This window comes from Anolis carolinensis, chromosome 6, assembly GCF_035594765.1.
Source record: "Anolis carolinensis isolate JA03-04 chromosome 6, rAnoCar3.1.pri, whole genome shotgun sequence".
Taxonomy (NCBI): Eukaryota; Metazoa; Chordata; class Lepidosauria; order Squamata; family Dactyloidae; genus Anolis; species Anolis carolinensis.
In genome coordinates, this window is record NC_085846.1 from 1,001,421 (window position 1) to 1,023,876 (window position 22,456).

The following is a 22,456-nucleotide window of genomic DNA, read 5'->3' on the forward strand; positions in this document are numbered from 1 at the left end:
CCCCTGGTCTAGACTATCCCTGGGGAATGAGGTCCCGGGTGGGGGGAAGAACCCGGTCTGTGTGAAGCGAGTGTGAGTGTTGCCACTGGCAGGCCTGAATAGCATTGGGTGGTGTGTTGTCGAAGGCTTTCATGGCCGGGATCACAGGGTTGTTGTATGTTTTCTGGGCTGTATGCCCATGTTCCAGAAGTATTCTCTCCTGACGTTTCGCCCACATCTATGGCAGGCATCCTCAGATACCTCACAACCTCTGAGGATGCCTGCCATAGATGTGGGCGAAACGTCAGGAGAGAATACTTCTAGAACATGGCCATACAGCCCGGAAAACATACAACAACCCAGCATTGGGTGGCCCTGCAGCTGCAAAGTCCATCAGGGAGGACTAACCAAGCTTGCCAATGGCAACATTCACACTTGCTTCCTGGACATCATTCCACAGGGATATATACACACACACTCCACTTGCCTCATTGCCAATGGAACCTTTGAAGATGCTCAGACACAGATAATAATAATAATAATATATGGTAATAATATTACAATATAATTAACTATAATATATCAGTAATATATAATTTAACATATATTGCATAATAATAAAGTAATACAATATAATAAATCAAGGTAATAATAAAATAATAATAATGGTAACAATCATAATTATAATATAACAATAAAGTGCCAGTTAACACCACCCAGGCAAAGGATGACTCCAAGCAATAAGAGCCAGGCCACCCCACTGAATGACTTTGCAACTTCATGGATTCTCAGTTGCTAACCAAGCTTGCTCATTGCCACATTCACACTCGCTTCAAACTCACAAGGGTTCTTTCTCCCTCCTTCCCTCCCTGGGCATTATTCCACAGGGATATATAGGCTATGCACCCCAGTTGCCTCATTTCCAACAGAACCTCTGAAGATGTTCAGACGCAGAAATAATAATAATAACAATATTATAATATAATTAAATATAATATATCAATATATAACAGAATAGAATAAATTATAGCAATAATAAAAGAATAATAGTAATAACCATCATTATAATATAATGGCATCCTGATAGGATCTGATGTGAGTGGGATAGTGTGCAGGGTGGGAGGAAGAACCCTCGTCTGTCTGAAGTGAGTGCAAATGCTGCAATTAGCCAGACTGAATGGCATTGAGTAGCCCCGAAGGGAGGGAGGGAGGGAGGACGGAAGGGAGGCAGACATGCATAGAGCGCGAGGAACCCTTGGGAGGCAGCGCCCCTTGTGGCCGGACGGAGGAATGACTGGCTGGCGCAAAAGCAAGGCCTCCCTTATGATGATCTCTTTATTACAAAATTATTGCTTTTTCAAAATAGTTAAGAATAAAACCCCCTCCGTGTACAACAGAGCAAGCTTCATGATTGCTGCAAAGGGGGGGGGACCTCAATGAGAATCCTGGTCGTACCAATAGGAAGGGGCGGGGGGGGGGGTGTTGAAGGGACACCCCCCCCCCCAGTGAAAACCCCCAAAAGCAGCTCTTTGGAAAGAAAGCAGGTTATAGAATTATAAACTGAAAGGGACCCCCAGGGGCCATCCAATCGGACCTTCTTTCTTTCTTCCTTTCTTCCTGCCAGGTAGGAAGATGCAGTGGAATCTCTCCCGACAGATGTCCATCCAGCCTCTGCTTCATATATTGGCTTTAGAGCTTCCTGTTGTTCTTAAAAGCAGCATGGCATTGCATTGCAGTGCCTGCAATGCCTGCACTCTTGGCTCTATTTCGGGGAAAGGCCCGTGGGACCCCCGCCTTCCCCAGCTCCATCCCAGTCCCGCTGGGGTGTTGTTGTGTGGTTTCCGGGCTCCGTGGCCAATGTGCTCTGGCAGCATTTGCTCCTTTTTGTGTTTCGCCTGCACCTGTGGCTACGGGCACCTTCAGAGGATCTGATGGGAGTCAAGCCAGTGGAAGAGAGAGACCTGTGGAATGATGTCCAGGGTGGGCAGACAAGCGCCAATTATGGTGCAATTAGCAAGCTAGACCTTTATCTGCTGAGTGGGATCCACCCATTAGCATGTGAGCAGCCATGAAGACTGCAGAGTCAATTAGTGAGGGCGTCTGCACAGAGATTCTGGACCACTCGGACAACCACTTTGTCAAACTACACAGAGAAGCCATTGGAACCCACAAGAAGCCGGTGGACAACGTCAACAGAAACCAAGAAAACGAACACAGTCTGGCTCCCAGTATCCAGAATGCCTGTGGCGGAGTCTCCCTTGTGCTGGAGAGCCCAGTGGAGGGGATCACTTTGCCTTTGGACCACGGCCAGACAGACCGGGAAATTCACAGCCATCCAAAGACTCCAGCCATGAAGCCTTCAACAACACTCAGGAGACAATGCTGCCGAACACCTTGGCCATTCAGCGAGGAAACCGCACACCGACACCCCGGTGCTTCGGCCACGATAGTCTTCATTGGGGTGCGAAAGGCAGGGTCACTACGCTGGGGCGGGGCGGGTGGCGTTCCCCTTGGGGGGGAACTGCTTGGCGTCCAGCAGGTCCTTGTACTGCAGCTCGGGGGTGACCAGGCGGCGGCAGCGCTGGCTCCAGGGGGGCCGGAGGCCGGGGCGCAGGGCGTACCCCAGGATGGGGGCCTGGCCGAACTGGAAGGGCCGCACGGCCTGGTCGGGGATGTGGGTGGGCTCCAGGGGGCCCCCTCCCCGCAGGCAGCGCCCCTCCCGCTCCGCCCGCAGCGCCCGCAGCCGCCCCACCGCCTCCGCCAGGCGCCCCCGCCCGAAGCGCTCCGCCCGCTCCCAGAAGGAGGCGTTGAAGTGGACGTACAGCTGCCAGTCCAGGTGGTTCCAGGCCCGGAGGCGGGCCGCGTCCAGGGGGCTCAGGGCGGGGGCCCGGGCCCGCGGGCTGCGCAGGTTGTGCCGGAAGGCCACCACGTCCTCCAGGGCCCAGCACAGCGCCTCCGCCAGCAGCACCAGAGACTCGTCCATGTGCTCCGTCAGCAGCACCAGGTCGAAGGTGCGGTCCAGGCCGGCCAGAGCCTCCCGGACGGGGCCCGGGCCGGGGGCCGAGGGGGGGTCCAGCCCGAAGTCGAACCACAGCAGGTTGCGGGCGTAGTGGTTGCCGCGCTCGCCCGGGCGGAAGAAGCGCTGCGGGGCGGCCAGGAAGGCGGGCAGGGAGGGCGCGCGGCGGAAGGCGGAGGCCACCCCGCGGAAGTAGGAGAAGGCCGACTCCGCCAGCGAGACCGGGTCCCGCACCACCGAGAAGTAGAAGCTGTCCCCAGGGACCACCTTCCGCACCTGCAAGGAGAACCCGAGGCAGCACTCAGGCACACCTGCGCGACTGACACACGGCCCCCGGCCCTTCGGAAGAAGAACCAAACCATCAGAGGGAGGCAAGGACAGACCAGGCCTGGGCACACTTCGGCCCTCCCTCCCGGTGTTTTGGACCCCAACCTGTAGGCTGTTAGGAATTGTGGGAGTCCAAAACACCTGGAGGATCAAAGTTGGCACAGGCCTGAGCTAGACAGACGAATGGATGGATAAAAAGGTGGATGGATGGACAGATGGATGGATGGGTAGACAGACAGAAAGGTCAATAGATAGACTGATAAGTAGATTGGATGGATGGATGAGTAGATAGATAAACAGATGGATAGATGGATACATAGATCAATAGACAGATGGACGGACAGATGAATAGGTAGGTAGGTAGATGAACAGACAGACAGGCAGAAAGCTCAATAAATACATCAATAGGTAGACTGTATGGATGGATTAGTAGATAGGTCATTGTAGGCTTTCAATGCCCGGGCAATATACAGGTTTGCAATGACAATCAGCCCTTTAAAGGCAACCGTGAGATGAGGCTGATGTGGGCCTCGGTGAAGGGTCATGCTGAGGGAAAGCGAGGGCTCTCTTGCAAAGAAGGACCTTTGACTCCTTGCTTTGGGAGGGGGGCTGTGTGCTGTTGGCTCCCCTGGAAGCCCCCCCCCACTCTCTTTTCATGCTCTCTGCACATGCTCAGATGCGACATTTGCACCCATGCACATGCTCTCTGCACATGCTCAGATGCACCATTTGCACTCATGCCCATGCTCTCTGCACATGCTCAGATGCACCATTTGCACCCATGCCCATGCTCTCTGCACATGCTCAGATGCGCCATTTGCACTCATGCCCATGCTCTCTGCACATGCTCAGATGCGCCATTTGCACCCATGCCCATGCTCTCTGCACATGCTCAGATGCACCATTTGCACCCATGCCCATGCTCTCTGCACATGCTCAGATGCACCATTTGCACGCATGCCCATGCTCTCTGCACATGCTCAGATGCGACATTTGCACCCATGCACATGCTCTCTGCACATGCTCAGATGCACCATTTGCACTCATGCACATGCTCTCTGCACATGCTCAGATGCACCATTTGCACCCATGCCCATGCTCTCTGCACATGCTCAGATGCGCCATTTGCACTCATGCCCATGCTCTCTGCACATGCTCAGATGCGCCATTTGCACCCATGCCCATGCTCTCTGCACATGCTCAGATGCACCATTTGCACCCATGCCCATGCTCTCTGCACATGCTCAGATGCACCATTTGCACGCATGCCCATGCTCTCTGCACATGCTCAGATGCGACATTTGCACCCGTGCCCATGCTCTCTGCACATGCTCAGATGCGCCATTTGCACCCATGCCCATGCTCTCTGCACATGCTCAGATGCACCATTTGCACGCATGCCCATGCTCTCTGCACATGCTCAGATGCGACATTTGCACCCGTGCCCATGCTCTCTGCACATGCTCAGATGCGCCATTTGCACCCGTGCCCATGCTCTCTGCACATGCTCAGATGCACCATTTGCACCCATGCCCATGCTCTATGCACATGCTCAGATGCACCATTTGCACACATGCCCATGCTCTCTGCACATGCTCAGATGCACCATTTGCACCCATGCCCATGCTCTCTGCACATGCTCAGATGCACCATTTGCATCCATGCCCATGCTCTCTGCACATGCTCAGATGCACTCATGCCCATGCTCTGTGCATGCTTGGGTGCACCGTTTGCACCCATGCCATTCTACTGGGGACCTCCAGCTCTGCGCATGCCCAGACGCATTGTTTGCACCCATGCTATTCTACTGGGAACCTTCGCCAGAGGGGAAACCTATGCTCCCTGCATATGCGCAAGTGCACCATCTGCACCCATGCCACCCTACTGGCACACATTCCAACCCTCCTGCCCCCAAGCCCCCCCCCCCCCCCGCACATCCCTTGGGCCACTGACCTCGGGCAGGTTGAAGCGCATGTGGTGGCAGAGCAGGTCAAAGGGGCGGCCGCGGGGGTGCCAGCCCTTGACCCTCCGCGCCTGGAAGAGGCTGGGGTAGCTGAACTGGTAGCGGGCGGGCAGGGCGAAGCGCAGGCCACGCAGGTCCCCAAAGCGGTGCAGGATGTTGACCACGGTGCTGCTGCCCGTCTTGTGCGTCTTCAGGAAGACCACGTGCTGCCGCGGCCGGCAGGTGGGGCTGGGGGAGGGGGGCAGGGGCTGCAGGAGGGGCTCCCTGTGGGAGGAGGAGGAGGTCATTGACACGTGTGCATGCCGTCCCATACGCGTGGCCCCCTCCCCTCCCCTCCCTCTTGCCCTGCTCTGCCCTTGGCTTAGGCCAGGCAGGGACCAACTTCGGCCCTCCCTCCAGGTGTTTTGGACTCCAACTCCCACAATTCCTAGCAGATGGTATATTATTATTATTATTATTTAATGTTATTATGTTTTACTGTTACATTATTTTTATAATTATATTATTATTATTATACAGAGATAGGTACGTAGATACATAATAGACATAGATTGTACATAGATAAATAAATAGATAGATACATATATGCAGAGATAGATCGATACATACATGCATACATACCTAGGTAGGTAGATACATAGTTAGATACATACAAATATACATACAGAGATATGAAATAATAATAATAATAATAATAATAATAATAATAATAATAATAATAATAATAATAATAATGTGGGCCAGCTCTATCTGCCTAGAAGATCAGGGGGCAGAGGACTCTTACAAGTAAAACAAGCAGTCAAAGAAGAAGAACATGCCCTGGCAGAATATGTCAAGCAAAGTGAAGAATTTCTTGGATTGAAGTCAAAAACCAGAAACTCCTCAAAGCACAGCAGACAAAAAACCAGTACAAGAAAACCACACTACAAACTAGAGCTGACAGCTGGGACAACAAAACATTGTATGGAAAGTTCCTTGACAAAATTGAAGGAAAAGCTGATAAGGAGAAGACCTGGCTCTGGCTCACGAATGGGACCCTGAAGAAGGAGACAGAAGGCCTGATCCTTGCAGCCCAGGAGCAAGACCTCAGGACAAAGGCAAATAATAATAATAATAATAATAATAATAATAATAATAGAAGACCTGGCTCTGGCTCACGAATGGGACCCTGAAGAAGGAGACAGAAGGCCTGATCCTTGCAGCCCAGGAGCAAGACCTCAGGACAAAGGCAAATAATAATAATAATAATAATAATAATAATAATAGAAGACCTGGCTCTGGCTCACGAATGGGACCCTGAAGAAGGAGACAGAAGGCCTGATCCTTGCAGCCCAGGAGCAAGACCTCAGGACAAAGGCAAATAATAATAATAATAATAATAATAATAATAATAATAATAATAATAATAATAATAATAATAATAGAAGACCTGGCTCTGGCTCACGAATGGGACCCTGAAGAAGGAGACAGAAGGCCTGATCCTTGCAGCCCAAGAGCAAGACATCAGAACAAAGGCAATTAATAATAATAATAATAATAATAATAATAATAGAAGACCTGGCTCTGGCTCACGAATGGGACCCTGAAGAAGGAGACAGAAGGCCTGATCCTTGCAGCCCAGGAGCAAGACATCAGGACAAAGGCAATTAATAATAATAATAATAATAATAATAATAATAATAATAATAATAGAAGACCTGGCTCTGGCTCACGAATGGGACCCTGAAGAAGGAGACAGAAGGCCTGATCCTTGCAGCCCAAGAGCAAGACATCAGAACAAAGGCAATTAATAATAATAATAATAATAATAATAATAATAGAAGACCTGGCTCTGGCTCACGAATGGGACCCTGAAGAAGGAGACAGAAGGCCTGATCCTTGCAGCCCAGGAGCAAGACCTCAGGACAAAGGCAAATAATAATAATAATAATAATAATAATAATAATAATAATAATAATAATAGAAGACCTGGCTCTGGCTCACGAATGGGACCCTGAAGAAGGAAGGAGACAGAAGGCCTGATCCTTGCAGCCCAGGAGCAAGCCATCAGGACAAAGGCAATTAATAATAATAATAATAATAATAATAATAATAATAATAATAATAATAGAAGACCTGGCTCTGGCTCATGAATGGGACCCTGAAGAAGGAGGCAGAAGGCCTGATCCTTGCAGCCCAGGAGCAAGACATCAGGACAAAGGCAATTAAGGCCAAGATCCAAAAATCAGCTGATGACCCAAAATGCAGACTGTGCAAGGAAACCGATGAAACCATTGATCATATCCTCAGCTGCTGTAAGAAAACTGCACAGACTGACTACAAACAGAGGCACAACTATGTGGCCCAAATGATTCATTGGAACTTATGCCTCAAGTACCACCTCCCAGCAGCAAAGAACTGGTGGGATCACAAACCTGCAAAAGTCTTGGAAAATGAGCACGCAAAGATACTGTGGGACTTCCGGATCCAGACTGACAAAGTTCTGGAACACCACACACCAGACATCACAGTTGTGGAAAAGAAAAAGGTTTGGATCATTGATGTTGCCATCCCAGGTGACAGTCACATTGACGAAAAACAACAGGAAAAATTCAGCCGCTCTCAGGACCTCAAGATTGAACTTCAAAGACTCTGGCAGAAACCAGTGCAGGTGGTCCCGGTGGTGATGGGCACACTGGGTGCTGTGCCAAAAGATCTCAGCCACTGGCATTTGGAAACAATAGACATTGACAAAATCACGATTTGCCAGCTGCAAAAGGCCACCCTGCTGGGATCTGCGCGCATCATCCGAAAATACATCACACAGTCCAAGACACTTGGGAAGTGTTCGACTTGTGATTTTGTGATAGGAAATCCAGCATTTCTATCTTGTTTGCTGTGTCATACAATAAAATTAAAATAATAATAATAATAATAATAATAATAATAATAATAATAATAGGTTGTTAGGAATTGTGGGATTTGGAGTCCGAAACACCTGGAGGAGGGCCCCCGCTGGCCCGTGCCCGGGAGCAAAGGGAGCAAGGGGAGCGTCACCTCTTCTGGAAGGAGACCCCCAAGAGCTGCAGGGCGAAGCCGATGGTCATGGAGGCGGCCAGGGCGGCCCACAGCACTTGCGGGTGGCGGCAGCAGCAGCAGCAGACGCCCAGAAGGGCCTTCATCCTGTCAAGGGGAAGGAGAGAGAGAGAGAGAGAGAGAGAGAGACCGCATTTATTTTATTTAAGGCAACACCTAAGGCAAACATTCAATGCCATAACATAGGACAGAGACAGACGCAGGCACGGGCTGGCCTCGAATTCATGACCTTTTGGTCAGAGTGATTTGTTGCAGCTGGCTGCTAACCAGCCTGCACCACAGCCCCGCATTGTCAGCAGGACCCCCAACACCGGGGCACACGGCCCTGGCAGATCCCACGGGTGTGGGTGCATGCCCTGCTCTTCCAGAATTGGACACCGTGCTCCAGGCGAGGTCTGTTTTGTCCAGACCTCTTTACCTGGAATCACACTGCGTCCAGATCAAGAGAGAGATGGACTCTAAGCTGGAAAGAGTCCAGAGCAAGAAGGCGGCTCCATTAACCAAAGGTCTGGAGACCGTGAATCCTCCTTCTGAGGAGCGTCTTCAAGAGCTGGGTCTGAGAGAAGGAGACATGAGAGGAGCCATGGACACATCGGTGAAACGGTGTCACAAGGAAGAGGGAGCAGGCCTGTTTTCATTGGACTCAGTGGAGCCCTGAGTTCGAATGACAGGAAAGGAAATTCCGCCTGAACATGAGGAAGGACTTCCTGACAGTGAGAAGAGCCGTCCAGCAGTGGAACCCTCTGCCTCTGAGTCCATTGTAAGCTCCTTCCTTGGAAGCTTTTAAACAGAGGCTGGGTGGCCATCTGTCAGTGAGGGGGGGGGGGGGTTTGATGGTGCTTTTCCTGCACGAAGGCAGAAAGGGGGTGGAATAGATGACCTTTAGAGGCTCCTTCCAACTATATAGAAGCTTTCAATGGGTGAAAAACTCGGGGCTATATCTGTTTTTATTGTTGTTTTTATTATTTTTATTGTTATTTTAAAGCTAAGTGTATTGTTTTAATCTCTTTCTGTAAACCGCTCCGAGCCAAACTGGGAATAGCGGTATACAAGTCTAATAAATAAATAAATAAATAAATAAATAAATAAATAAAATCATTATCATTGTTGTTGTTATTATTGTTATTGAGGCTGGATGGGCACCTGTCCGGGGGGTGGTGGCTTTGATGGTGCTTTTCCTGCACGAAGGCAGAAGGGGGTTGGACTAGATGGCCTTTGGGGGTCCCTTCATCTATGATTCCTGCCTTCCTGGCTCCTTCTGGCCCAGTCCCTGGGGCACAGCAGGACTCAGCCTCATTGGGGACGGAGGAGGGACCAAGCGCAGCTCTTGCCCGACTCTCCTCTGCAGATCCCATGTCCTTCTTTTCCTCCAACGAGGAGGCCGGGAGCCTGCGGTGGGAAAGGCAGCCACAGCCACGCAGGCAAGGCCTTGATTACAGGTCTGGGGAGCTGAGTGGACGAAATAAAACCTCCAGAGGAAAGAGGTGGAAAACAAGGGAGGGGCTGCAGGGGAGTTTCCTCCTCCCCTTGGCTGCTGCATAGAGTTGGAAGAGACCCCCAAAGGCCATCCAGCCCAACCCCCTTCTGCCTTCATGCAGGAAAAGCCCCATCAAAGCACCCCCCCCCCCCCAACAGTAAGTAAGTAAGTAAGTAAAAGTTTATTTGTATCCCGCCCTCTCTCCCGAAAGGGACTCAGGGCGGTTTCCAATATAAAATCAGCATAAAACACTGTACAATAAAACACTGAAAACACTATAAAACGCTATAAGAATTAAAAACAAAACATAACAATTGACTAAAACAATCACATAAGCAGAAGGAATATAATCACTCAAATAACATATGAATCTGCAAAGAAAAAAGAAAAAAGACCACTGGGATGGTGGAGAGGATGGCCTGGAGGGGCCACTAGAACTAAAATGCAATGTGATATTCTCAGATGCTTTGGGGCAGAGGAATATAGTGCAGTGTTTCAAGTCAAAGAGATGGAGCAACTGGAGTTGTTTCTGGAGGGAGAGAATTGGCCGTCTGCAAGGACGTTGCCCAGGGGACGCCCGGATGTTTTTGATGTTTTTACCATCCTTGTGGGAGGCTTCTCTCATGTCCCCAAATGGAGCTGGAGCTGATAGAGGGAGCTCATCCACACTCTCCCCGGGTGGGATTCGAACCTGGCAGCTTTCAGGTCAGCAATCCAACCTTCAAGTCACTTAGTCCACTACGCCATCTGGGGGAAGCCAGGGTGGGTACTTGGAAGCCAGGAAGCCAGGTTTGGTGCCCACCCAAAATCATAGAATCATAGAATAGTAGAGTTGGAAGAGACCTCATGGGCCATCCAGTCCAACCCCCCGCTAAGAAGCAGGAAATCACATTCAAAGCACCCCCGACAGATGGCCATATGGCCACCCAGCCTCTGTTTCAAAGCTTCCAAGGAAGGAGCTTCCAATTGGCCTCTGAGGCAGAGAGTTCCCCTGCTGAACAGCTCTCCTCACAGTCAGGAAGTCCTTCCTAATGTTCAGTGGAATCTCCTCTCCTGTCCTTGCACGCATTCCTCCGCTGAGTCCCAGTCTGCGGGACAGAAGGAAGCAAGGCCTGCTCCCCCTTCCTTAGGACATCCTTTCACACATTCAATCATAACAACCTCTGTGGACTGCAATGTCCAGGTAAAGGTAAAGGTTTCCCATGACAGTAAGTCCAGTCATGTCTGACTCTGGGGGTTGGTGCTCATCTCCATCTCTAAGCCGAAGAGCCGGTGTTGTCCGTAGACACCTCCAAGGTCACGTGGCCACTGGCATGACGGCATGGAGCACCGTTACCTTCCCGCCGGAGCAGTACCTATTGATCTACTCACATTGGCATGTTTTCGAACTGCTAGGTTGGCAGAAGCTGGAGCTAACAGCGGGTGCTCACTCCACTCCCGGGATTTGAACCTGGGACCTTTCGGTCTGCAAGTTCCGCAGCTCAATGCTTTAACACACTTCGCCACCGGGGCTCCAATGTCCAGTTACGTAATGTTTATTACAAAATCAACAGTCATAGAGTTGGAAGGGACAATCCACCTCCCCTTGGCCTTCATGCAGGGAAAGCACAATCCAAGCCCTCCCAACAGATGGCCATCCATCCTCATAGGCATTAGCAGGTTCATGGGGAAGTAGGGCTATGGAAGGGATCCCAAAGGCCATCCAGTCCAGCCCACTTCTTCCAGATGGGAAAAGCACAAACAAAGCCCTCACGACAGAAGGCCATCCAGCCTCTGCTTAATCAATAATAATAATAATAATAATAATAATAATAATAATAATAATAAACCTAGAGTTGGAAGAGACCCCCAAAGGCTATCCAGTCCAACCCCATCTGCCATAAGGCACAATCCAAACCTTCCTGACAGGTGGCCATCCACTCCATCCTCTGTTTAAAAGGCAAAAAACTTGGAACCTCTCCTGTTCTCCAAGAATTCTCAGAGATGATTGCCAGTGGTTCTGAAATGACTTCTGCTGGTTCCTTCAATACTCTCGGGTGTAGTTCACCTGACCCTGGAGACTTGAATCCATTTAGAGCAGCCAGGTCTTCCTGGGCGGCTCCTGTACCTATTTTGGGCTGCATTTCCCCTCTAGCCTCGTCTGCTCCGTATTGTTCATCTTGAACCTTGATCTCCCTTTGGGAGAAAGAAGACTGAGGCTCAAGAAGGGGTTGAGCAGCTGGGCCTTTTCCCTGTCTGTGCCCTGCCAGCATCCCACCATCCTCTCCATGCAGAGGTTATACCAGGCATGGGCAAACTGGTGTTCCTTCCAGGTGTTTTGGACTTCAACTCCCACCATTCCTGGCCTCGGGCCCCTTCCTTTTCCCCCTCAGCCGCTTAAGCGGAAAAGGAAAGGGAAAAGGAAAGGGAAAAGGAAAGGGCCCGAGGCCAAGAATGGTGGGAGTTGAAGTCCAAAACACCTGGAGGGATGGTCAAAGTTTGCTCGTACCTGTGTTATATCATTTCTTTATTCTTCCTACTTCTATTGACATAACCAAAGAACACCTTTTTTATTGCTTTTAATTTCTCTGGCAAGCTTGAGCTCATTTTATGTCTTTGCCTTTCTGACGTATTTCCTATACACGTTGGTTATTTGTTCAAATTCCTCTTCCATTTCCTCTCTGAGGTCTCTTCCAACTCTATGAGTCTATGATTCTATACATCTGAGCTCAGCTAAAAGTTCTTTGGGCGTCTGTCCTGGGTTTTTTTTAGATCCCACCCAGTTCTTCACGGAGGAGACCTCCCACAACTCCTTGTTCCTTTGATTCTTGTTCCCAAGTGCTCTCGGCCTGGTTTCTGGGACTGAAATCCTGCATCTCTTCACAGGTGGAAACATCCTTGACGTGGGGTTGCTGTGTGGTTTCCAAGATGCATGGCTATGTTTCTGCAGCATTCTCTCCTGACATTTTGCCCGCATCTGCGGCTAATGGCATCTTCAGAGGTCTGTTGGAAATGAGGCTAGTGGTGTGTGTGTGTGTGTGTGTGTGTGTGTGTGTGTGTGTATATATATATATATATATAGAGAGAGAGAGAGAGAGAGAGGGAGAGAGAGAGAGAGAGCTCTGAGAATAATGTCCAGGGTGGAAGAACCCTTTTCTGTATGAATGTTGCAATCAACAAGCTTGAATGGCATTGAGTAGCCTTGCAGCTGCAAAGTCAATCGGCGAGGGACTCTGCATAGAGGTAGCCTGACTGCTGTTGCCTGGAGGCACCCTCTGTTTAGGAGATGTTCACTGGCCCTTGATTGCTTGTTGTCTGGAGTTCCCCTGTTTCTGACTGGTGTTCTTTATATTTACTGTCTTGATTCTGGTGTCTTTTAATACGGGTGACCTGATTTTGTTCATTTTCATGGTCTCCTCCTTTCTGTTGCAACTGCCCACCTGCTTGTGGATGTCAATGGCTTCCTTGTGCAGTCTGACATGATGGTGGTCACAGTGGTCCGGCATTTCTGTTCTCAAATAATAATACTCTGTGTCCAGGTTGGTTCCTCAGCTGTTCTGCTACGGCTGACTTCTCCGGCTGAATCTGTCTGCAGTGCCTTTCCTGTCCTTTGACATATCTCTTTTTGGGAGATTGACAATATAATGCTACTGGGCATATAATGCGACTCCACTTCTTCTCCTGTTTGATCTATCCCCCCCCATTGCTACATTCCAATGATAGAATCATAGAATAACAGAGTCGGAAGAGACCCCAAGGGCCCCCTGGTCCGACCCCCTTCTGCCCTGCAGGGAAAGCACAATCAAAGCCCTCCCGACAGACAGCCATCGGCCTCTGCTTCAAAGCTTCCAGGGAAGGATCTTCCACCGGACTCTGAGGCAGAGAGTTCCACTGCTGAACAGCTTTCCTTGCCATCAACAGGAAGCTCTTCCTAACGTTCAATGGAATCCTGTCATTGGATCCCATGGCTCCATCGCGTCCATTGACACAACCCCCCCCCCTTCCTCAGGACACCCCTTCACACGTTCATACCTGGCTCTCCTGCCTCCTCCCCGCCTTCTCTTCTGCAGGATGAACAGACCAGCTCCTTAAGACTCTCCTCAGAGGGATTCCTCAGGGTCTCCAGACCTTTGCGTCTCCCTCTGTTCACCTTCCAGCTTGGGGTCAATCTCTCTCTTGAACTGTGGGGCCCAGAATGGGGCACGGTGTGATTCCAGGGGAAGGGGCCTGGCCAAAGCAGACGAGGGAGGCCCCGGGAGGTCTTCCCTCCATCTGGACACTTGACTCCTTTGGACGCAGCCCAGAATCCCCTTGGGTTGTTCAGCTCCTGCCCCTCACTCTTGGCTCATGTTCACCGTGTTCCCCACAAAGACCCCAAGGTCTTCCTCACACAGACTGCCACCCGTCCTGTATCTCTGCATTTCCTTTGTTTCTGCCCAAGTGCAGCATCTTCCAGGTGTCCTTGTTGAGGTTCATGGTGAGAGTTGTGGCTGTGGAGGTCCTTTTGCACCCAGGTCCGGTCCTCTGGAGCATTGGCGCTCCCTTCTCATCTGGTCCCGTCTGCACACTTGACACTCGCACCCTCTCAACTTTCATCCAAGCCATTAATAACGAGGTTGAGCAGACCTGGGCCCAGGACCGGACCCTCTTCAGGACCCCAAGGGGCCACTTCTTCCCCGATGAAGAGGAGCCAAGGCGCCACTTGCACCCGAAGTGCCTTGTTGTGCTCAGAGTTGCATCGGCCTTGTTGATTGCATAGCTCTGGGCCTTGGAGTCGAGGCAGGGAAGCCCCTGGGACCTCCCCTCCAGCTGTGCCTGGAAAGGATCCCCCCCCCCCCCTCAATCTCTCTCTGGGCTTGTTTGGAACTTGTTGTGCTTGTCCGTCCCTCCCTTCAGCCTTTGGGGGCCTCTTGCTGGGAGGGGGCTTCCCCGACCCCCTCCCCCTCCCCCTCCCCCTCCCCTTCCTGCGCCTCGGAGGGATTAAGAGGCCGGCAGATGGAGGGAGGGGGGAGGGGTCGCCTTAGGGTCAGGGAGGAGATCCTCCAGAGGGGCGCCGCTCCCCCTCCTCGCCCCCCTCCGCCGGCCTCTCCCTCCCCCCTCCCTCCCCCGTCCTCCGCCGGCCAGCTGTCTGTCCTGGCCCGGGCTGACCGCCCTCCGCCCTCCTCCTTGTTTCTTTCTTTCTTTCTTTCCTTCCCGGAGGGAGAAGGGAGCGGCCGGAGAGATAGCGGAGGGAAGGCAGGGGCCAAGGCCAAGCGCTGCTCCGGGGCATGTGCAGAGCGCCCCCCCCCGTCTCTCCTCCTTACCTGGATCACTCCTCGCGCTCTTCTCCCCTTTCTTCTCTTCTCTTTCTTCTCTTGTTTCTTCTCCCCTTTCTTCTCCTCTTTTTGGTCCACAACTTTCCTGCTTCTGCTCCTCCTCCTCCTCCTCCTCCTCCTCTCTAGTATCTCTCTGTTGTGTCTCTGTCTCTCTCTCTCCGCCCCTTCCCAACTTTTCCTTTCTTTCCTTCCTTCCTTCCTTCCTTCCTTCCTTCCTTCCTTCCTTCCTTCCTTCCTTCCTTCCTTCCTTCCTTCCTTCCTTCCTTCCCTCCTTCCTTCCTTCCTTCCTTCCTTCCTCTGATGCCTTTTGTCTTCCTGCCGGCCCCCTCCCTCCCCCTCCCCCCCTCCCCCCCCCCCGATGCGGAGGGAAGAGAGGAAGGAGGGGAAGAGGGGAGGGGCCAGGCGGGGAAAGAGAGAGAGAGAAAGAGAGAGAGGGAGGGGAGGGGGAGGAGACCCCGGCCCCCGCAGGCCCCGCCCCTCCCCGCAGGCCCCGCCCCCTCACCCCGCGCTCTCGCAGCTGGACGGCGCTCTCCTCTTCCTCTTCCTCCTCCTCCTCCCTCTTCATCTTCTTTAGAGAAACCGAGGGGAGAGGAGCGAGGGAGGAGGAAGAAGGGAAGGAGGAAGGAGAAAGGAAAGAGAGGAAGAGGAGGAGGAAGAAGGAAAGGGAAAGGAGGAGGAAGGAGATGTGAAGGAAGGGAAAAGGAAGAGGAGGAGGAAGAAGGACAACAACCCGCCGGGGCTGCCAGGACCCACGGGAGACCGCGCTCGAGGGGCACACGAGGGTCAGAGATGGGAAGACGTCGTTCACTGACCGAGAGAAAGAAAGAAAGAAAGAAAGAAAGAAAGAAAGAAAGAAAGAAAGAGAGGAAGGAAGGAGGGGGCTGGGGCCCGCCCTGCCTGCGCCTCCTTCCGAGAGGACCCCTCCCTCCCTCCCCCCCCCCGTGCTCTCCTCCTCCCCTCCCCCTCCCCAAGGGACCCCCTCCCCCTCCCCCCTGCAGGCAGCCAGCCAGGCCGGGCTCCCTCCCTCCCCCCCCCCTCTCTCTCTCTCTCTCTGCCGGGAGGGATGGGCTGCCAGTCGCGGCCCCCGCTTGTAGGAGTCCCTTGTTCGTAAAGGCGGAGGGTCCCGGCCTTGGCTCCCCGGGCCCTCCCCCGCCCCCCTCGTTCCCCCGAAGGAGAGGGAGGGCCCGCCTCGCCCCCCCTCCCCCCCCCCCCCCCCCCGCCCAGGCATCGGGAGGGAGCGCGAGGGCCAGGATCCGCAAGGCCCTCCGCCGATGGGAGAGATGACTGGGCAGAACTCCGCCGTGAACTCTGCACACGAGGGAAGAGACGCCACCCGGGCAGAAGGAGCGGAAGGCCAAGAAGCAGGAGGGGGGCGATGCCTGGCTCCACGCGAGAAAAGTCCCGGAGTCCTCGTGGAGAGGAAGGGGAACAGGAGCCAAGGGGTGCCGCAGCAGCCGGGAAAGCCAATGCGATTCTGGGCTTTTGTGTGTGTGTGTGTCAGGAGCAACTCGTGTCGCTTCTGGAGTGAGAGAATTGGCCGTCTGCAAGGACGTTGCGCAGGGGACGTTGCCCGGATGTTTTGATGTTTTGGCCATCCTTGTGGGAGGCTTCTCTCATGTCCCCGCATGGAGCTGGAGCTGACAGAGGGAGCTCATCCGCGCTCTCCCCAGGTGGGATTCGAACCTGGCAGCCTTCAGGTCAGCAGCCCAACCTTCAAGTCACGAGGCTTTAGTCCACTCCGCCACCGGGGGCTGCATCCAGAGGAGTCCAGTGTCCAGATGGAGGGAAGAAGTCCCGGTGCTTCTCTGTCCAGCTTTGGTCAGGCCTCTCCACCTGGAATCACACGCGTCCCATTCTGGGCAAAGCAACTTAAAAGAGAGATGGGCTCTAAGCTGGGAGGGTCCAGAGGAAGAGGGCAAAGAGGAGGGTCAAGGGTCTGGAGACCAGGAATAATCCCCATGGGGAGCATCTTAAAGAGGAGGCGTGGAAGCCATGCATACATATGTGAAGGGATGTCACGAGGAAGAGGAAGCCTGTCCTTTCAGCTGCCCTGGAAACTAGGACTCAATGCAGCCATGGGTTCCCATGACAGGAAAGGAGATCCGATTGAACATTAGGAAGAACTTCTCAGAGCTGCTCAACAGTGGAACTCTCCGCCTCGGAGTCCGGTGGAATCTCCTTCCTTGGAGGCTTTGAAACAGAGGCTGAGTGGACATCTGTCAGGGATGCTTGGATTGTGCTGCACGGCAGAGGTTGGACTAGATGGCCCATGGGGGTCTCTTCCAACTCTATGATTCTATGATGTCCTTCTCTCTCTCAAATCCAGCCTTTGGTCCCTTCCGCTCTGGCTTTGTCTCCCAAACGCGGCCCCGAGGAGCGGTCTCTGCTGAGACCCCTGGCCAGGATTTATTGAAAGGAAGAGACTGGGACCCTTCCTCTCTGTCGGGGGGCTTTGCTCGGCCTGTGCTGCTGTGGGCTCAGCCTTCTCTTGAGAGGATAGGCCAAGGCCCACGGGGGTTGAAGGGACCACGTACATCTTTATTGTTTGGGATACAGGAGTCTTGCACTACATACAGCCCATCCATACAGAGTGGGCTTTGCCTAACAATGGGAGCCCCGGTGGCGAAGTGTGTTAAAGGGCTGAGCTGCTGAACTTACAGACCGAAAGGTCACAGGTTCAAATCCCGGGAACGGATTGAGCGCCCACTGTTAGCTCCAGCTTCTGCCAACCTAGCAGTTCGAAAACATGCCAAATGTGAGTAGATTAATAGATACCGCTCCGGCGGGAAGGTAACGGTGCTCCATGCAGTCATGCCAATGGCCACATGACCTTGGAGGTGTCTACGGTCTAAGCTCTTTGGCTTAGAAATGGAGATGAGCACCAACCCCCAGAGTCGGACACGACTGGACTTAATGTCAGGGGAAAACCTTGACCTTTACCTTTACTTGCCTTACTTACTTACTTACTTACTTAGGCGATCCCTCGTAGCTCGAGGACGATGGTCTTCCATCTTGGGGGTGGGTTCTTAGGTGACTGACCCGCATATTCTCCCGCAGTGAGGACATCGGTTTCCAGGTGGAAGGCGGTCCCGGTCGGGGTTAGCTTGACGCTCCTTCCTCTTGGCACGTTTCTCCCTTAAGCCCTCCATTCATTTGTGCCTCTTCGAACTCCGCAGCACTGCTGGTCCAATTAGAGCGCTCAAGGGCCAGGGCTTCCCAGTTCTCAGTGTCTATGCCACAGTTTTTAAGGTTGGCTTTGAGCCCATCTTTAAATCTCTTTTCCTGCCCACCAACATTCCGTTTCCCATTGAGTTTATTCTTGAGTTCAAGGACAAAACATTAATTGCACTACGTTGGAAAGAGCACTACCAGAACCTGCTGAATCGTAGCTCCAATGTGGCCGAAGAGACCCTCTCACAAATCCCGCAACAACAAACCAGGGATGAGCTTGCAGCACTGCCTAGTTTGGAAGAAGTCAGCAATGCCATGAATCACTGAGACCCCCCAATGCTGGCCCTTTCCCACATACCAGAGTCTTCAGTCTGACAAATGGGGCATGGCAGCAGAAGCCCCCCCCCCCCCCACAAGGATGGCAGAAACATCAAAACCTCTGGGCCATGTCCCCTGGGCAGAGCCCCCATTCCGACAAACCAGGGGAATGGATCTTCATGGCCGGTGAATGTCCGCTTCCAGCACCCTTTTGGCCAAGTCAGCGTGGATCAGGATCGCTGTTGCTTGGCCTGAGCGATTATGACACTCACCTTCTGAGAGAACAAAGGGAAAGGGGGGTCTCCAGGAAGAAGGGGTGCCTTGATGGTCACTTTCCTGCTTCTTGGCAGAGTGGGGTTGGGCTGGATGGCCCCTGAGGTCTCTTCCAACTCTATGCTTCTGTGAAGGGGAAGGGGCCCTGGGAGCACCAAGCCCAGCCTCAAGGGGCAAAAGGGGGCTCCCCACAGACCCCCCGCCCCCCACACTGAGGGCTATTTTCTCATGCAAAGCAGGGCTTGAATCACTTCCAGGGGACAAGGAAGGAGCCTCCACCAGACTCCGAGGCAGAGAGTTCCGCTGCTGAACAGCTCTCTCTCACAGTGAGGAAGTTCCTCCTCATGTTCATTGGACTCTCCTCTCCTGCATTTTGAACCCATAGCTCCATTGGACCTTAGTCTCCAGGGCAGAAGGAAACAAGGCTCGCTCCCTCTTCCTTGGGACACCCTTCCCAATATTCAATCACAGTTACCTTTGTGGACTAAAGTGTTCTGTTACATAATGTTTATTACAAAATCAACACAGTCATAGAGCTGGAAGGGGCCCCTAGGGGCCACCCAACCCGCTTCTGCCTTCATGCAGGGAAAGCACAACCCAAGCCCTCCTGACAGGTGGCCATCCTGCCTCATAGGCATTACCAGGTTCATGGAGAAGTAGGTCCATGGAATCGCAGACTCCTAGAGTTAGAAGAGAGCCCCAAAGGCTATCCAGTCCAGCCCACACCTGTCTTCATGCAGGAAAAGCACCATCAAAACACAACTGATGGATGGTCATCCAGCCTCTGTTTCAAAGCCTCCAAGGAAGGAGCTTCCACTGGACTCTGAGGCAGAGAGTTCCACTGCTGAACAGCCCTCCTTACAGTCAGGGAGTCCTTCTTCATGCTCAGGTGGAATCTCCTTCGCTGTCATTTGAACCCTTGGCTACAGAGAGTCCCCTCCCTCCCCCTTGTGACACCCTTTCACATATTGAAACATGGCTCTCCCGTCTCTTCTCAACCTTCTCTTCCAAGGCTGGAGATGCCCAGTTCCTTAAGACGATCCTCAGAGGGATTATTCGTGGTCTCCAGACCTTTGATCCTTCGACTCCCCCTCTCCCTCTGGACCCCTCCCAGCTTAGAGTCAAGATCTTTTTTTGAACTGCTTTGCCCAGAACTGAATCCCAGGGGAAGTGGCCGAAGAGAGAGGCACCAGGACTTCTTCCCTCCATCTGGACACTGGACTCCTTCGGACGCAGCCCAGAATCCCATTGGCTTTTCCCGCTGCTGCATCACACTCTTGGCTCATGTTCGGTTTGTTCTCCACAAGACTCGAAGATCTCGTTCACATGGGACTCTGTGGTGGAGCCAGGGGTCTCTCATTCTGTATCCTTGCATTTCATTTCTTCTGCCTAAATGTCGTATCTTACATGTGTCCAGGGCAGGGGCCGGCCTGCAGGTGAGGGGCCCCGGATCCTATTGAAGGACAACTCCCATCCATTCTGATTTTACCCACAGGTGGACTGGGGACAATGGGAGCTGCTGGCCAACCGCCCTTGTGGCTCGGAGGCCTTTCAGAGCCCGGCCGGCATCCCTCCACTAGCCTTGCCTCTCAGCACAACAGAACGAACAGAACCAAGGCAGCCTTGCAGAGGCCACGGTGTCCCAACGCCCACCAGCTGCATTCATGACGTCCACGCAGGAGGAATGTGCCGCAGGAGTGGGAGTCCACGCCAAAGGGCCGGGCCGGACGGAGGGCAGCAGGCCGTCCCCAGGCTCAGCCCCCTCCCCCTTCTCTTCCCAGCGAGCGGAGCCGGGCACACGGAGGGGCTCCTGCACTTTGTGGACTGTATAGAATAGCTCGGGTACCCGGCGATGCCCTGATTGTTGGAGCAAGGCATTGTTTATAATAATAATAATTTTATTCTTATATCCCGCCCCATCTCCCCAGTCAACAACAATAAGATAACACCATAAAAGAGATTAAAAACAATGAAAACCAGTCATAAAAATTCACATATAAGGACAAAAGATAAAATCTAAATAAAATCAGGAGAAACCTGGCCAAAGTGCTAATTTCGTCTGTTTGTTTTGGGGTGTGAGGTCCTATGAGTTTGGTCGTATGTTACACTGGTTTTTTTTAAATAAAAGGATCTTTTTTAGGAATGCTCCCATTAGAAAATGCATTATCTGCTTGGATTTTAATGTATTTGTCCATTATTTTATTTTGTGTATTGTTGGAATGTTTTAAGTTTATGTTAAATATGTTGTTGTTGTTCGGGCTTGTCCCTGTTGTGAGCCGCCCCGAGTCCCTTCGGGGAGATGGGGCAGGATATAAAAATAAAGTTTATTATTATTATTATTATTATTATTATTATTATTATTATTATTATTATTAGGAGGTGGGTGAACTACAACTCCCAAAATTGTGGGTAAATCCTCCCCAAACCCCGCCAGTATTCACAGTTGGCCATGTTGGGTCTGTGTACTGAGTTGGGTCCAGATCCGTTGTCAGCTGGGTTCTGTGCTCTCTGGGTAAGGGTGAACTACAACTCCCATATGCCACGGGCAATCACCCCCAAACCAAGCCTGTATGCACAGTTGGCCATGCTGGGTCTGTGTGCCAAGTGTGGTCCAGATCTGTCATCAGCTTGGTTCAGTGTTTTCTGAATACGGGTGAACTATAACTCCCAAATTCCAAAGACAATCACCGCCAGACCCTGCCATGTTTGGTCCAGATCCACCAATGTTGTTTGGGTTCATAGTGCTCTTCGGATGCAGGTGAACTACAACTTCCCCAAATCAAGGTGAATTTCTCCCAAAGGCCTCCAGTATTTGTTGTTGGTCATGGGGGTTCTGTGTGCCAAGGTTCATGGTAAGTAGGGTTCAGGGTGCGCTTTGATTGCAGGTAAACTATAAATCCCTGTACCTACAACCCCCAAATGCCAAGGCCACATTTACAAAGTATATAGATATAGATAGATACGATCTAGAAATACAGTAGAGTCTCACTTATCCAACATAAACAGGCCGGCAGAACGTTGGATAAGCGAATATGTTGGATAATAAGGAGATTAAGGAAAAGGCTATTGAACATCAAATTAGGTTATGATTTTACAAATTAAGCACCAAAACATCATGTTATACAACAAATTTGATAGAAAAAGTAGTTCAATACGCAGTAATGCTACGTAGTAATTACTGCATTTACGAGTTTAGCTCCAAAATATCATGATGTATTGAAAACATTGACTACAAAAATGCCTTGGATAATCCAGAACGTTGGATAAGCGAGTGTTGGATAAGTGAGACTCTACTGTAGTTATAAACCCCACAACTGTGTCCCTTGGGATGACAGGAAGTATAAACCAAGAGGGATGTTCAGCAGTGGAACTCTCTGCTTTGGAGTCCATTAGAAGCTCCTTCCTTGGAGGTTTTTAAGTAGAGGCTGTGTGGCCATCTGTCGGGAGGGTTCTGCTGGTGTGCTCCTGTATGGCAGAAAGAAGAAGGGGACTGAACTGGATGGCCTTTGGGGGTCCCTTCATGAAAGAGGGAGGAGGGAAAGGGGGTCACACCCATCATGCAC

At 51.8% G+C, this 22,456-nt stretch overlaps 1 protein-coding gene and 1 long non-coding RNA gene across 3 annotated transcripts; one reads left to right on the forward strand and one right to left on the reverse strand.

The window, feature by feature from the left end:
* Nucleotides 1-570: 570 nt before the first annotated feature.
* gal3st4 (galactose-3-O-sulfotransferase 4) lies at nt 571-15,540 on the reverse strand. 2 transcript variants are annotated; one of them, XM_062984096.1, is made up of 4 exons: nt 15,120-15,540; nt 8,322-8,447; nt 5,276-5,549; nt 571-3,271 (listed from the first exon to the last, which is right to left on the reverse strand). In XM_062984096.1, the coding sequence occupies exons 2-4, from the start codon at nt 8,444-8,446 to the stop codon at nt 2,459-2,461; spliced, it is 1,212 nt and encodes a 403-aa protein (XP_062840166.1). In that variant the 5' UTR covers nt 8,447; nt 15,120-15,540; the 3' UTR covers nt 571-2,458. The 2 variants fall into 2 exon arrangements, with proteins under 2 accessions (XP_062840166.1, XP_062840167.1); XM_062984097.1 differs by lacking the exon at nt 15,120-15,540 and adding an exon at nt 13,849-14,712.
* An 88-nt stretch (nt 15,541-15,628) lies between these two features.
* On the forward strand, nt 15,629-21,232 carry LOC134299930 (uncharacterized). Its single transcript, XR_010007172.1, has 2 exons — nt 15,629-15,913; nt 20,389-21,232. It is a non-coding gene; the product is annotated as an uncharacterized LOC134299930 (long non-coding RNA).
* The last annotated feature ends 1,224 nt before the right edge of the window (nt 21,233-22,456 follow it).